Source organism: Heterodontus francisci, chromosome 18 (assembly GCF_036365525.1).
Source record: "Heterodontus francisci isolate sHetFra1 chromosome 18, sHetFra1.hap1, whole genome shotgun sequence".
Lineage (NCBI taxonomy): Eukaryota > Metazoa > Chordata > Chondrichthyes > Heterodontiformes > Heterodontidae > Heterodontus > Heterodontus francisci.
Genome location: NC_090388.1, coordinates 64,007,790 through 64,023,888, shown reverse-complemented (window position 1 = coordinate 64,023,888; position 16,099 = coordinate 64,007,790). Strand labels below are relative to the sequence as shown.

The window sequence follows — 16,099 nt, the reverse complement described above, 5'->3', positions numbered from 1 at the left end:
CTGTGGCCACAAACATGACTCCAAGATGGTATGTTGCCTCCCTGGTGCTGGGGTCAAGGATGTCATTGAGCGGCTGCAGGACATTCTGAAGGGGGAGGGTGAACAGTCAGAGGTCGTGGTACACATTGGTACCAACGACATAGGTAGAAAGAGGGATGAGGTCCTGCAAGAAGAATTGAGAGAGCTAGGTAGCAGATTAAAAAGCAGGACCTCAAAGGTTGTAATCTCTGGATTACTCCCGGTGCCACGTGCTAGTGAGTATAGGAATAGGAGGATAGAGCAGATGAATGCGTGGCTGAAGAGATGGTGCAGGAGGGAGAGCTTTAGTTTCCTGGATCACTGGGTCTGTTTCCGGCAAAGGTGGGACCTGTACAAGTTGGAAGGGCACAAATTTTCAAATCCTCTCTGACCAAAGGAGAAGGGCCAGAGGACTGGAGGACATCAAATGCAGTACCATTATTCAAGAAGGGTAGTAGGGATAAACCAGGTAATTACAGGCCAGTGAGTCTAACATCAGTGGTAATGGAACTATTGGAAAAAATTCTGAGGGACAGGATTAATCTCCACTTGGAGAGGCAGGGATTAATCAGGGATAGTCAGCATGGCTTTGTCAGGGGGAGATCATGTCCAACAAATTTGATTGAATTTTTCGAGGAGGTGACTAGATGTGTAGATGAGGGTAAAGCAGTTGATGTAGTCTACATGGACTTCAGTAAGGCTTTTGATAAGGTCCCGCATGGGAGATTGGTCAAGAAGTTAGGAGCCCATGGAATCCAGGGCAATTTGGCAAATTGGATCTAAAATTGGCTTTGTGGCAGGAGGCAGAGGGTGATGGTTGAGGGTTGCTTTTGCGATTGGAAGCCTGTGATCAGTGGTGTACCGCTATTTGTAGTGTACATTAATGATTTAGACGTGAATATAGGAGGTATGATCAGTAAGTTTGCAGATGACACGAAAATTGCTGGCGTCGTAAATAGTGAGGAGGAAAGCCTTTGATCACAGGACGATATAGATGGGCTGGTAAGATGGGCGGAGCAGTGGCAAATGGAATTTAATCCTGAGAAGTGTGAGGTGATGCATTTTGGAAGGACCAACATTGGTTGGTAGGACCATAGGAAGTACAGAAGGTCAGAGGGACCTTGGTGTACTTGTCCATAGATCACTGAAAGCAGCAGCTCAGGTAGATAAGGTGGTTAGGAAGGCATATGGGATACTTGCCTTTATTAGTTAAGGCATAGAATATAGGAGCAGGGAGGTTATGATGAGCTGTATAAAATGCTAGGCAGGCCACAGCTGGAGTACTGTGTACAGTTCTGGGCACCACACTATAGGAAGGATGTGATTGCACTGGAGAGGAGATTCACCAGGATGTTGCCTGGGCTGGAGCATTTCAGCAATGAAGAGAGACTGGATCAGCTAGAGTTGTTTTCCTTAGAGCAGAGAAAGCTGAGGCGGGGGGGGGGGGGGCGGGGGGGGGGGGGGAACCTGATTGAGGTATACAAAATTATGAGGGGCATAGATAGGATAGATAGGAAGAAACCTTTTCCTTTAGCAGAGGTGTCAATAACCAGGATACATTGATTTAATCTATGGGGTAGGAGGTTTAGAGGGGATTTGAGGAAAGATTTTTTCACCCAGAGTGTGGTTGGAATCTGGAACACACTACCTGAAGGGGTGGTAGAGGCAGGAGCCCCACAACATTTAAGTAGTATTTAGATGAGCACTTGAAATGCCATAGCATACTAGACTACGAGCCAAGTGCTGGAAAATGGGATTAGGATAGGCTTGATGGCTGGCACAGACACAATGGGCCGAAGGGCCTGTTTCTGTGCTGTATATCTCTATGACTCCATGACAGAGAGTAACGATAATGGTCAGGTACTTTAATTGACAGAATGTGACGAGCAGTGTCCTGCACAGATCTGTGTTGAGGCCTCAACTAATCAACATATTTGTTAATGATGTAGATGATTATATAGAAAGCCACATATCCAGATTTGCTGATGACACATAGATAGAAAGCATTGTAAGCAGTGTAGATGGAAGCATAAAAATACAGAGATAATCAGTAGATTAAGTGAATGGAAAAACTGTGGCGAATGAATTTCAAATGAGGGCAAGTGTGACCTACAAAGGAAAGAAAAGGGTACTTTCAAATGGTGAAAAGCTAGAAACAGTGAAGCTTCAAAGAGACTTGAGGGTCCAAGTACACAGGTCATTAAATGTTATAAATTGGCACAGAAAATAATCAAAAAGGCTAATGGAATGCTGGCCTTTGTACCAAAAGACCAGAATACCAAGGGTTAGAAATTATGCGACAGCTATACAAAGCCCTGGGTTGACCACGGACTGAATTTTTAATTGACTGCAGAGGAGGGCGGGCCCGGGATTTCCTGCCACTGGTGGCGTGCCGGTTTGCTGACATGGTCCTGCCTCTGGGCTGTTTTCCAGGGTCGGGGGCAGGGCGGGGAAGGGGGGAAACAGCTACCCGCCCGCAATTGGCAGGTAGCCACTTGAACCAATTAAGGGGCCTATTAAGGCCTCTCTAATACATTGAATTTTCCAGTCGGCAGGTGGACCCCCTGCGGTGGCTGAAACACAGCCAGTGAAAGGATGCAGCCTTCCAGTGACAGACGTATCAGCGCTCCACTTCACTGGTTAAACATGCCGCCTCCCCCCACAGCTGACTTCCAAATAGCATCAGCCCACCCTGTGGAGGGACTCCATGAGGACGTTCTTGCAACTTAAAAATAGTTACAGCTGCACAGTTTTAAAAGTGCTGAGAGGGCACCTCCATCTTGAGGCACCCTCTCTCTCTCCTTACCTGCACCGGCAGGCTGCAGCTCATTCAGTGCTGAAGGGCCTCCTACTGGACCACCAGCTTCTGGAGCCTAACCACCATCCTTAATTGGATGGCAAGCACAGCCTCTGGCCATTAAAATGGCCTTTCAATCAAACATGCTGACGCCATGTGGGGTTGGGACATGGAAATTATCCCAACATCGGGGTCCCAACCCCAGAGCAAAAATACAGCCCCACAACTGCAGTACTGCGAACAGTTCTGGGCACTACAACTTAAGAAAGATATATTAGCTTTCGAGTGAGTATAGACAGAGTAGATTGCCAGAACGATACCAGGACTCCAAGGATTATATTGTGAGGAGAGATTACACAAACTAGGGTTGTATTTCCTGGAATTTAGCTATTAAACTACTGGATGTATACTTTTATGCCTACAAATAATGGGAAGGAGATTGAGGAGCAAATTTGCAAACAAATTGCAGGAAGATACCAGAACTGCAGAATAGTGATCATGGAGGATTTCAACTATCCTAATACAGACTACGAAAATAACAGTGTAAAGGGCAAAAAGAGAGAGGAATTTTGTGTACAAAATCTTTCTTGATTAGTGTGTTTCCAGCCCACAGAGGAAGGAAGCAATGCTGGATCTGGTTCTGGGGAATGAAATGGGGCAAGCGGAGCATGTTTCAATGTGTGAGCACGTGGGTTATAGTGGTTATAATATCAGTCAGAATAGTTATGGAAAAGGACAAGGAATAATCAAGTGTAAAAATACTTAACTAGACGAGGGCTAGTTTCAGGGAGTTGAAGGAGGATCTGGCTCATATATAATAAAAACAAAGTGCTGGAAATATTCAGCAGGTCTGGCAGCATCTGTGGAGAGAGAAACAGAGTTAACAGAAACATTAACTCTGTTTCTCTCTCTACAGATGCTGCCAGTCCTGCTGAGTATTTCCAGCACTTTGTTTTTATTTTCAGATTTCCACGTCTGTTGTATTTTGCTTTTATTTTATGAGGATCTGGTTCAGATGGTTTGGAATCAAAAATTGGTAGGCAAACCATAATTGAACAATGGAAGGCCTTTAAAAAGATGGTTTATGTACAGAGTAGGCACATTCCCAACAGGGGGAAAGGAAGGGCAGCCAAAGCTAGAACTCACTGGATGACAAAAGATATAGAAGATAAAATGAGACAGAAAAGGAGGCTTATGACAAATATAATGTTCATAATACAGTAGAGAATGAAGCTGAGTACAGTAAGTGCAGAGGAGCAAAAAATAATTAGTGGCTGACATAAATGGGAAAAAAAGTCTTTTATGAACATATAACTAGTAAGAGTAATGAAAGGAAAGGTGGGGCCAATTAGGGACCAAAAAGGAGATATTGTAGAGGCAGAAGGTGTCAGTATCGCTGAGGGACTTCAGTTAGGTAGAGAGACTGGAGAAACTGAGGTCATTCTCCTTACAGCAGAGAAGGTTAACAGGAGATTTGTTAAGGGTGTTCAAAATCATGAATGGTTTAGATAGAGCAAATAAGGAGAAACTGTTTCTAGTGGCAGAGGATCAGTAAATAGAGGACACAGAATTAAGACGATTGGCAAAAGAACCAAAGGTGACAACGTGGAAACATTTTTTCAAAGCAGTGAGTTGTTGTGATCTGGAATACACTAACTGAAAGGGTAATGAAAGCAGCTTAGATAGTAACCATTAAAAGGGAATTGGATAAATACGAGAAGGGATTTTTTTTTTTACAGACCTATGTGGAAAGTGCAGACTAATTGGAAAAGCCTACCAAAGGGATGATGGGCTGAATGGCCTCCTTCTGTGCTGTATCATTCTATGACTCTATTATTGGCTTCTCCTTCTGCCTGTCATGGGGGTCAGTAATCTATACCTGGATATTGTGCGGCTCCCTGAGCTCTGATTTAATTGCAGGAATTTAACTGTTTGTTTAATTGCAGGAATCTGCACCATTCTTTTTATCTGTGCCAGTTCCACTGAAGTCTTTGAAATGCTGCACGTACAGTGGCTTAGTGAAAATAAAATCATTTTTTGGGGATAGTGAAAAATAAACTTACTGTAATGGACAAATAAAAAGTCACTCAAGATTATTTCAAAAATCCATACAAACAAGATTTGCACAAATATTGAAAATCTGTCATTTAAAACATTTTCGAAAAGGGAAACATTGCATCCAAAGCTTGTTCCCCTCGAAGACATCCATCACCGCATGGAGCCTCCTTCATGGCATTTGAAAATATGATTAGAAAATAAAAAGGTAATCCTGGCACAGAAGCCAGGAAACTGTGACAGGTATAAATTTAGATATTTCTGCATGCATTCTTGGGCCCTAATGTGATGGCATTAAAACTTTGCAAACATTCCAATCAAATAGAAAACTGCGGGTGGCTAGAATTGAGTGCAGTACAGGCTGAAGTCTGGCTTGCCCAATCTTCTGATCTATCCCCTGCCGATTTAGTGCCTTTATTCCTGGCACAACTGAGCACAAAACTTTCCTCAATATTTTACTTACACGGCCCCCAACAATAAGCATACAGGGGGATGTTAGTAGGAACATTTTTGCTTCAAAATGTTACTGGAACATCTAATGGTTTAATGCAATATAATAATAAAAGCAAAATACTGCGGATGCTGGAAATCTGAAACAAAAACAAGAAACGCTGGAAATACTCAGCAGGTCTGGCAGCATCTGTGGAGAGAAAAGCAGAGTTAACGTTTCAGGTCAGTTAACCTTCTTCAGAATTGGTAGATATAAGAAATGAAAAAGATTTTAAGCAAGTAAAATGGGGGTGGGGCAAGAGATAACAAAAGAAGTGTTGATAGGACAAGGTCACAGAATAGCTGACCAGAAAGTCATGGAGCAAAGGCAAACAAGATGTTAATGGTGTGTTGAAAGGCAAAGCATTAGTACAGGTAGGGAGTTAATGGACTGAAAACTGAACAGCCACAAGCACAAAAACAAACAGTGGGTAGGCACAATAGAAATAAACAGAACAAACTAAAATAAAATAAACAAAAAATAAAAATGAAATAAAAGTAAAATGGGAGCCCGTCATTCTCTGAAATTATTGAACTCAATGTTCAGGCCGGCAGGCTGTAGTGTGCCTAATCGGTAAATGAGATGCTGTTCCTCGAGCTTACGTTGATGTTCGCTGGAACACTGCAGCAATCCCAGGACAGAGATGTGAGCATGAGAGCAGGGGGGAGTGTTGAAATGGCAAGCAACCGGAAGTTCGGAGTCATGCTTTTGGGCAGAGCGGAGGTGTTCCGCAAAGCAGTCACCCAGTCTGCATTTGGTCTCCCCAATGTAGAGGAGACCACATTGTGAGCAGCGAATACAGTATACTACATTGAAAGAAGTACAAGTAAATCGCTGCTTCATCTGAAAGGAGTGTTTGGGGCCTTGGATAGTGAGGAGAGAGGAGGTTTAATGCATTTGGCTTTTGAAGCTGAACCTATCACGATATTTAAGAGGGAAGTAGACATTTGGGCCCTGAAGCTTCTCGGGGCGTAACTAAGAGAAAAGCCCAAGAGAAACAGCATTTAAACAGGCCTTTTCACCATTTCTCCAGGGATTCCACCATTCTTTCTGTCAAGATGGTAAAAGATGGGGCAACTCCCACAGAAATTCTGAGCCTTAGAGAAGAAAGATCTTAAGGGTCCTGGAGAAAGAGAAGGAATTGGGATTAAGTAGATGGTTCTGGTTGGGGTACGAACGCAGGCACAATGGTCTCCGTCTGCACTTAAACAAGTATGATTCCATGATTTGCAGCTCTGTGCATAGACAGAAGACTCCACATGCAAAGTATTACTAATAAACTGTAAGCTGTATTGAAACAGTTGCACAATGGGGTACTTTGTTCACAAAGCTGAAAAGCTGGTTGATGCCACAATGATTTTACAAGTGAATCAAGGGTTATTAAAAATTAATTACTGCAGCTTGCAGTCAGTGTCAATGATTAGAAGTGTCATTAATTATTACATTCTTTAATTAATCATGATTGACTACACACAACAAAATACTCTTGTAGACTGAGTTCAGAAAGGTCAGTAGCACTGATTGGGCGAAGAACTTCACAGGAACAATCTGGAATTTACTGCTAAAATGTTATAAGTGCTTCTGGTAAATAAAATCTGTGGAAAACATAACAATTGGAATATTACTGCACGATTTCCTGGTAATAAAATAAATTGTCTTTCATGAAAAGGTGCTGCTTGAAGTGTACACAATTCCTTCGGCCTTAATGCGATCCAGTATTGGTTGATAAATATCTTTGGTCAGTGGACTGATCATTCCTTTAGTAGAGATTTCACCTGTAAACAAAACAATAAAACTTCAATAATGCAATAATATTGGAAAGAGCTCAAACAGTGATTTATTTGGGTGGGTGGGGGGGGGGGGGGGTGAAGGAAGGGGGGAAAGACAATGTCAGAGCAAGGCAGCCATCAATGGACAATGAAGATTGAAACATATTTGCACCTCGTTTGTCTGATAACCATGAGGTTAGCACTCCCACCAACCTCACTCACAAACTGAACGACTCTTACTGTTATTACAGCACAGAAACGGGTGTTTAAGCTCCACACGCGCTTCCTTTCACCGTAGTTCATCTAACCCAATCAGCATTATCTTCTATTCCTTTCTCATTTGTTCATCTAACGTCCCTTTAAATGCCATTTGCCTCAACTACTCCATGTGGCAGCAAGCCCCACATTCTAACCATAAATAGAAACAAAAAGTGCTGGAAATACTCAGCAGCTCTGGCAGCATCTGTGGGAGAAAGAATCAAATTTAACGTTTCAGGTCTGTGATCTTTCATCAGAACTGGCCAAGGTTAGAAAAGAATTAGGTTTTAAGCAAGCGAAGGGGTGTGGGGGTGGGGGGGGGCGGAGAAAACAAAGGGGAAGGTGTTTATAGGGCAGAGGGCAGGAGAGATTAAATAACAAAGCTGCCCTGGGACAAAGACAAAGAGTGTGCTAATGCCTTTGGTGAAAGACAAAGCATTAGTCCAGAGAGAGTGTTAATAGTAGAATAATGAGCAGCTCTGACTAAATGAAAAGCAGGCACATGGTTAAAAAATAAAATATTTAAAAAGAAAAGGCCAGTCGTGCTCTGAAGTTATTGAACTCAACGTTGAGTCTGCAAGGCTGTAGCGTGCATAATCGAAAGATCAGGTGCTGCTCCTCGAGTTTGCTTTGATGTTCACTGGAACACTGGAGCAGGCCAAAGGCAGAAATGTTGACATGAGAGCAGGGGGGTGTGTTGAAATGGCAAGCAACCGGAAGCTCGGGGTCATACTTTTGGACTGAGCGGAGGTATTCCACAAAGCGGTTACCCAGTCTGCGTTTGGTCTCTCCAATGTAGAGGAGACCACATTGTGAGCAGCGAATACAGTATACTAAATTGAAAGAAGTACAAGTAAATCGCTGCTTCACCTGAAAGGAGTGTTTGGGGCCTTGGATAGTGAGGAGAGAGGAGGTAAAAGGGCAGGTATTACACCTCCTGCGATTGCATGGGAAGGTGCTGTGGGAAGGGGATGAGGTGTTGAGGGTAATGGAGGAGTGGACCAGGATGTTGCAGAGGGAACGATTCCTTTGTAATGCTGACAGGGGAGGGGAGGAGAAGATGCGTTTGGTGGTGGAATCACGCTGGAGGTGGCGGAAATGGCGGAGGATGCTCCTCTGGATGTGGAGGCTGGTCGGATGTAAAGTGAGGACAAGGGGAACCCTGTTGTGGTTCTGGGAGGGAAAGGCCTGCTGAGGTCGGGAAAAAGAACCCGACCCGAACCCAACTAAACCACAGCGGTCGCAGCCCGAGCCCATCTGATTTTGTCCCGAGCCTGAGCCGACCCGAGCCCAACCCCGACTCGACCATCCCTTTACTTATCTTCCTGATGCCAAACCTGCAGGAAGCTGTAATGCATGCGTGATGACATCATAGTGACATCACCCGCTCACTGCGCAGACTCAGTTTCGTCCTGGACTCCCGGCTCAGGTAAGTTTTTTAATTTCAATACTTACCAGCAGAGCACTTACTGTGTGTGTCTGGCCCGACCCGACCCGAGCCGGACCTGGAAGATGTGCCCGACCGGACCCGAACCCAACACATGTCATCGGGTCCCATCGGGTTCGGGACGGGCAGCAGGCCATTACTGGGAGGGAGGTGAAGGGGTGAGGGCAGATGTGCGGGAAATGGGCTGGACAGTCAAGGGCCCTGTCAACCACAGTGGGGGGAATCCTCGGTTGAAGTATAGGAAGTCTTATCAGAAGTGCTGTTGCGGAAGGTTGCATCATCAGAGGAGATGCATCGGAGACGGAAAAACTGGGAAAATGGAAAGGAGTCCTTCGAGGAGACAGGGTGTGAAGAAGTGTAGTCGAGGTAGCTGTGGGAGTTGGTGGGCTTATAATGAATATTAGTGGACAGTCTATCCCCAGAGATGGAGACAGAGAAGTCAAGGAAGGGAAGGGAAGTGTCAGAGAAAGACCATATAACCATAGGGCGGAACAGTGGTGCAGTGGTTAGAACCGCAGCCTCACAGCTCCAGCGACCCGGGTTCAATTCTGGGTACTGACTGTGAGGAGTTTGCAAGTTCTCCCTGTAACCGTGTGGGTTTTTGCCGGGTGCTCCAGTTTCCTCCCACAGCCAAAGACTTGCAGGTTGATAGGTAAATTGGCCATTATAAATTGCCCCTAGTATAGGTAGGTGGTAGGGAAATGGAGGGAAGGTGGAGATGTGGTAGGAATATGGGATTAGTGTAGGATTAGTATAAATGGGTGGTTGATGGTCGGCACAGACTCGGTGGGCCGAAGGGCCTGTTTCAGAGCTGCATCTCTAAATAAATAAATACACGATGAGAGAAATGTGGAAATTGGAAGCAAAATTGATAGTTTTCCAGTTCGGGGCAGGAGCAGGAAACGGCACCAATATAGTCATCAATGTACCGGAAAAAGAGTTGGGGGATGGGGCCTGAGTAGGACTGCAACAAGGAATGTTCGACATATCCAACAAAAAGACAGGGATAACTAGGACCCATGCGGGTACTCACAGCAACACCTTTTACTTGAAGGAAGTGAGTGTAGTTGAAGGAGAAGTTGTTCAATGTGAGAACAAGTTCAGCCAGGCAGAACCAGGAGGGTGGCAGTAGATGGGGACTGGTTGGGCTTCAGTTCAAGGAAGAAGCGGAGAGCCCTCAAACTGTCCTGGTGGGGAATGGAGGTGTGGATGGATTGGCCATCTATAGCGAACAGGAGGCGGTTAGGGCCAGGAAACTGGAAATTGTCAAAATGACGTAGGGCATCAGAAGAGTCACTGATCTAGGTGGGAAGAGATTGGACCAGCGGAGAAAAGATAGAGGTCAAGTTAGGAAGAAATACGTTTAGTGGGGCAGGAACAGGCTGAACCGATGGGTCTGCCAGGACAGTCCTGTTTGTGAATTTTAGGAAGGAGGTAGAAGCGGGCTATGCGGGCTTGTGGGATTATGAGGTGGGAAGCTGTAGAGGGAAGATCTCCAGAGGAGATAAAGCCAGTGGAAGTCCTGGAGACAGTAGCTTGATGTTCGGTGGTAGGGTCATGGTCCAGGAGGAGGTAGGAAGTGTCTGAGAGTTGGCACTCAGCCTCTGCAAGGTAGAGGTCGGTAAGCCAGACAACAACAGCATCACCCTTGTCTGCAGGTTAGACCTGAAAGAACGGAGTGCAGCAAGCTCACAGGGAGACAGGTTAGAGTGAGTGAGGGGAGCAAAGAAATTGAGACAGCTGATGTCTCGCCTACAGTTCTTAATGAAAAGATCAAGAGTGGGTAAGAGGTCAGAGGGAGGGGTCCAGGTGGAATGAGAATGCTGGAGGCGGGTGAATGCGTCGGAGGAGGACTCCTGGTCAAAACAGTGAGCCCGGAGGCGAAGGTGGCAGAAGAAGAGCTCAACGTCATGCTGAGCACAAAATTCATTCATGTGGGGGTGTAAGGGGATAAAACTGAGTCCTTTGCTGAGTACAGATTGTTCAACATCAGAAAGGGGAAGATCAGAGGGTATAGTGAATACATGGCAAGGGGTCAGATCTGAAGGGGTGGGGTCAGAGGGAAATGAAGGGGAAGAAGGATCTGGAGGGGCATTAGTTCCCATCAGCTGCAGGAGCTTGCGTTCCTTAACGCCTGAAAGGAAGAAAAAAAGTTTTTTGTTAATGCGTCAGATAAGACGAAGGATGAAATGAAACTGCGGAGTAGAACAGCTTTGAGATAAGGTGAGGTGGTGCTTCTGGAGAGACAGGTCCAATGTGTAGATGTGGCAGCACATGGCACTGAGTGTGGATCTCAGGATACGGCGAGAACGCAGTCCGTGGAATGTTGTATTTCTCGGAGATACCTGTAATGCTGGCTGGATTCAAAACATGATGGGTGAAAATGCAGTTCTAACCATCTATTCTAACCATTCTAAACATCCTCTTAGTAAAGAAGTTGCTCCTGAATTCATTATTGGATTTATTAGTGACTATTTTATAGTTATGACACTTGGTTTTGGATCCTCGCACAAGTGGAAATATTTTCTCTTCATCTACCCTATCAAACCCCTGCATAATTTTAAAGATTTCTATTAGATCACCCCAAAGCCTGCTCTTTTCTAGACAAGAGCCCCAGCCTGTCCCTGATAGCTCTGACCTCTCGAATGCTAATCTAATTTATATTCCCTGAAATAGGAGCAAGACCAGAACTGAAATACGTAGTCAAAGTTAGTGAATTATGGTGTACGAATTATGGTGTACATGTGGCACATTATTCAAGGTTAGTTTATTAATAGATAGGCTTTTTCATGATGTTAGAATAGGTTTCATGTACAGATAATTATTCATTAAGCTGAATGTTGATCATTAATGGCATCTGCATTGGCAATCTTTTCCCCCACAATATTTCTTAGTCAACAAATTGACGATACAACCATTGCTCTGCTTGCAATACAGGAGTCAATTTGTACAAAGCAAGGTCCCACGAGTAGCAAATGAGACAGGTAACCAGTTAATCTCTTCTTGTGGTGTTGGTTGAGGGAGGAACAATTTGCAGAACACCAAGAGAATTGTAACCTTTACATCTACCTGAATGGGCAGGCACCTTGATTTAGCTTCTCAGCTGAAAGATGGCACCTCCAACAGTGCAGCACACCCTCAGTACTGCACTTAAGAGTCAACTCAGATTATGGCTTTAAATCCTATAATAGGACTTGAATCCACAAGCTTCGAAGTTCAAAGCTGACATGCCACCGTTTCAGTGTCAATTTGACTGGCGGGCCATTGTTCCTTGATATCAATTTGTCTGGGATCACTGGTTTCCTTATGCCAATTTTTATAAGGATCTTGGATTCCTTATTCAGTACTGCCACAGAAACAAAAGTATGCAGAATTTCTTTTAATTGAGAGACACATATGAGTGATGCTCACAACATAATTTGTTTGAAGAAGTAAAAGGACATTTACCATCTAAAACCATCTTGGCACAAATAGCACAAGGATAGCCAACAGTTTTTGCCATTGCCGAGAAACCACCAACATCACCGTAGATCACCAGACTATCATGCTTAGTTTCCAGTTGACCCGAATGGTGTCTAATGCCAACCTCATTCCGCAAGATAACCAGATCTCGTTCACCAGGACCTGAAACAAGAGGGAAAATACCACAATCAGAGATCACGGCCGGAATTGTTCGTTGGGCGGGCGGCCCCGTCCACTGGCCGAAATGTCGGTGGCGAGCCTGCCTCCACCGGGCTTAGGGAGCCATACTGGGATTTTACGCTTCCTCGGCCCTTAATTGGTCTTAGGTGGGACTTCCACCTCCTTGAGGCAGGAAATCCCGCCTAATGGAGCTAGTCAGCGAGTCGGCAGCTCTTAGGCCCAGCAGTGCCCCCGGGAGTGGTGACGACTGCTGGGACTGCACCCAGCTATTGTAAGGAAGATGAAGGACGGCCCCAGACCTAAGGTAAGTTTTTAGGGCCTCACCAGGAACAATTGGTCGGGCCCTGGTGAGGCAAGGTAGGGGGTGGGGAGGTCAGTTGGGGGGCGATGGGGGAAGTGTTGCGCATTGGGGGTGGTTGGAGCTTTGGGAGCGGCCCTCCGTGGGGCACAGGGTGCCCAGTCAGGAGGGCCCACACCCCAGCCCGCAAGAAGGCCACCTAGTTTCACCTGGCAGGCTTTTTGAGGCCTCAGCCGCCCGCCAGCCAAGGGTAATATACCCACGACAGGGGGCAAAGACCCTTAAATGCCAGTTAATTGGCCAGTTAAGGGCCTTGATTGGCCTGTGGAGGGCGGGCTTTTGCTTGCTGCTGCTGCCCCACGTAAAATTGCAGTGGGGGTGGGAGGGGACCGGGACTGGCCCCCACCCCACCCCCCCGCCTCCCACAGACTTAAGATAACTGGCAAAAGAACCAAGGCAGACTTTTTTCTTTTACGGAACACGTTGATATGATCTGTAATGCACAAGCTGAAAAGGGCAATGGAAGCAGATTCAATAGTAATTTTCAGAAGTGAATTGAAGGTATACTTGAAAAGGAAAAAATGCAGGGCAATGGAAAAAGAGTAAGGGAGTGGGACTAATTGAATAGCTCTTTCAAAGAGCTTGCACAGACACGGTAGGCTGAATGGCCTCCTTCTGTGATGTGAAATCTTATGATTCTATGAACTGCAATCAATGTTGTTCTGCAGACAAACATGGCAGCCAATTTGCCAGCAAATCAATGAATGGTCAGATAATCTGTTTTATGTGGTGTTAGTTGAGGTAGGAATGCTGGTCAGGAAATTCAGGAGAACTCTCTGTTCTTCTTCAAATAATGGCAAAGGATCTTTTTTGAAAAAAAACCCAAGGGCCAATGGATGGAGAAACTCATGAAGCCTTTTAAGTTATTCAGGTGATAAAGTGGTTTCTAGTCTGCCAGTGCTTAGATACAATTTCATTCTTCTAAACAAGTCAAGAAAGGAGGTAAGTAGACTAAATATCTTCTGCAATCTGGTCAGTATAATTCACCTTTGTAGCCTACATTATGGATCTTTATCCAATACTGCCTGCTGGGATTATCATATGTTCATTAATATACAAGTCTTAATTTTGTGTGATTATTTCAGGAATTTTAGCAAGAAACATCAGAATGGGAAGAGGTATTACACTGTGGACATGTAGTGTCAGTAGAACTCAGGGTCCCTTCAAGGAAGTTGGTGGAAAAGGTAAGCATTTTAGTCTTGTGGGCTTGATTGTGAAACTGATTCAAGCCTGGCCCTAAGGGTCACATAAGGAATGGCACAGATGGTCACCAAACAAGGAGGAGTTTTCAACCCTATTCAACCCAAAATGGGCTAATTTTGGCTGAGATGATTTGGATGAGTTGTCCTTTTAACACACACAATTCCAGTTTGCTATTGACTCAAATCCACTCTATGCTATAAATCACTATACTATCTTGTGTTCGCCAAACGCAGTGGAAATCTCTGAGCCTCAAAGGCTTGCTGTTCCCACAATCCATCAACTGAATGGGATGGCCGTTGTGCAATTTTAACCAAAAACAGGAAATGCTGTTAATGTAGTGGGGTTAGTCAGTATCTGAAAGACAAAATCTTTGTCTAATACATACTGTCTAATTTACTGTATTTCCAACATGATGGTTTTAATTATAGCATTTTAATTCATTACCTTTGTTTTTTTTCCTTACTACATGTCTCTTCTCTGCTGAAGCAGTGACCATCTTCTCCCTCCCATCAACTGCTGATTTCGATTATCCAATTGAAATAGGGAGGTAGAACAGGACTGGAATTGGAGTCCAATGAAAAACCCCACGTTTATTACATTACAACAGTGACTACACTTAAAAAGCACTTTACTAGCTTGGAATGACCTGAGGTCTTGACAGATGCTACATTATTGCAAATGCTTCCTTTCTTCTAATCATCCTCAATATAAAACAGCATAAATTGAACAGTATCTATATGTCCAGGGCTTCAACTTAGCTAACATTTCAGTTAGAGCTTTTTAATAGCAAGGTGTGTCAATTTTGTAAGTCATGTCTTCATTTTCTCCCTATCGCTTTTCATTCATTCCTAAAACTTAAGAAAAGTACCCAAATTCAATAAAGTTACATGAGACAATGTAATGCTCTTCTTACCATAGGCAAGTTTGGGCTCCATGTGCTTTGCCAAAGTCTCTAGAAGGCTCTCTTCTTTCTGTACTGGTTCATCTTCAAACAGTCCACACCTTTATTGAAAACAAGCAATGAAGGCATTTTACAAAATGTGTCAATTAAAACCATCTTTTAAATAAGGTGTGGAGTGTAATAAGTTGGAACACAGACAAGCAATGCCTTGGAGTGATGGAATGACTCAACAAGATGTTCTCCAGCTCAAAATACCTCTGCTGAGAGAACAGAACAGAGAAAGAAAAAAAAAAGTACTTGAAAAAGAGAAAACAGAGGAGTGAGAAAGAGAGAGGTAGATCAGAGAGACAGTTAAACTGGCCTCACTGATACAACACGGAGGTAGAATTCTGAGACTCCCAATTCCCAAAGTAACTTTGGTAGAAACCCCAGAGAACCCAAGAACACTCACAGAAAATCAACCTAATAGTTTGTACAACAGTACATCAGAGATTGAAAAAGAGATGACTATGCTGTTCCCTGAGCAAGTGCACAAATAGGTAGTGTACTGGCTACTTCATCAATAAAAAGCTGTCTTATGGTTATTGGAAACATATCAATTATAAAGGTTTCTATCACCACTTGGTTGCTCAAATCTGATATTTGACAACTATCTCTTTCCCAAACAACCCTAAATGTCGTGAGTTTGAATCTCAGGAAGTTCCTCAATGCTCCCTAACCCCCAACCACACCACCCCAACCCCTTCCCCACCCTCCACACCAAGCCCACCCTGCAATTTGTGCACCCGAGTCCTCAGCCAGACTTCTGGATTGATTACCATGCAAGTGCAAGGCACTCTAGCTCAGGAACAATATACATTGTCCACTACATTGTGATCGTGTCAACTCATCTTGACAGCTCAATGTGAACTGAGTACCATTGGCACTGACGGAGAACTCAGCCATCTCTCCAATTCTCAGATGAGGACAAAATGTGGGACCTTTGAGAGACAAATTGCAAAAAAAGGTTGTCTCACCATGTCAGAGTGCTCATTCTGCTGTCGTCTCTTCCAATCTTATCATAGATGGCTTCTTGGAGGCTTTGGAAACTGCTGGACGGTGCAATTCCCACCAGGTTACACATGAGCTCTCTCTGTATAAACATGAGAGTTACAAATAGCC

General features: G+C 44.4%; 1 protein-coding gene across 1 annotated transcript in view; it reads right to left on the bottom strand.

Moving 5' to 3' along the window:
• Positions 1-5,428: 5,428 nt before the first annotated feature.
• Positions 5,429-16,099, bottom strand: part of LOC137379354 (alpha-aminoadipic semialdehyde synthase, mitochondrial-like) — a 70,243-nt gene continuing 59,572 nt past the window's right edge. The window contains exons 11-14 of the mRNA XM_068050059.1: positions 15,955-16,070; positions 14,951-15,039; positions 12,282-12,458; positions 5,429-7,135 (exon numbers count right to left, since the gene is read on the bottom strand). Of these exons, the coding sequence (XP_067906160.1) occupies positions 7,020-7,135; positions 12,282-12,458; positions 14,951-15,039; positions 15,955-16,070 (498 nt within the window). The 3' untranslated portion in view covers positions 5,429-7,019. The remainder of the gene's footprint in view (positions 7,136-12,281; positions 12,459-14,950; positions 15,040-15,954; positions 16,071-16,099) is intronic.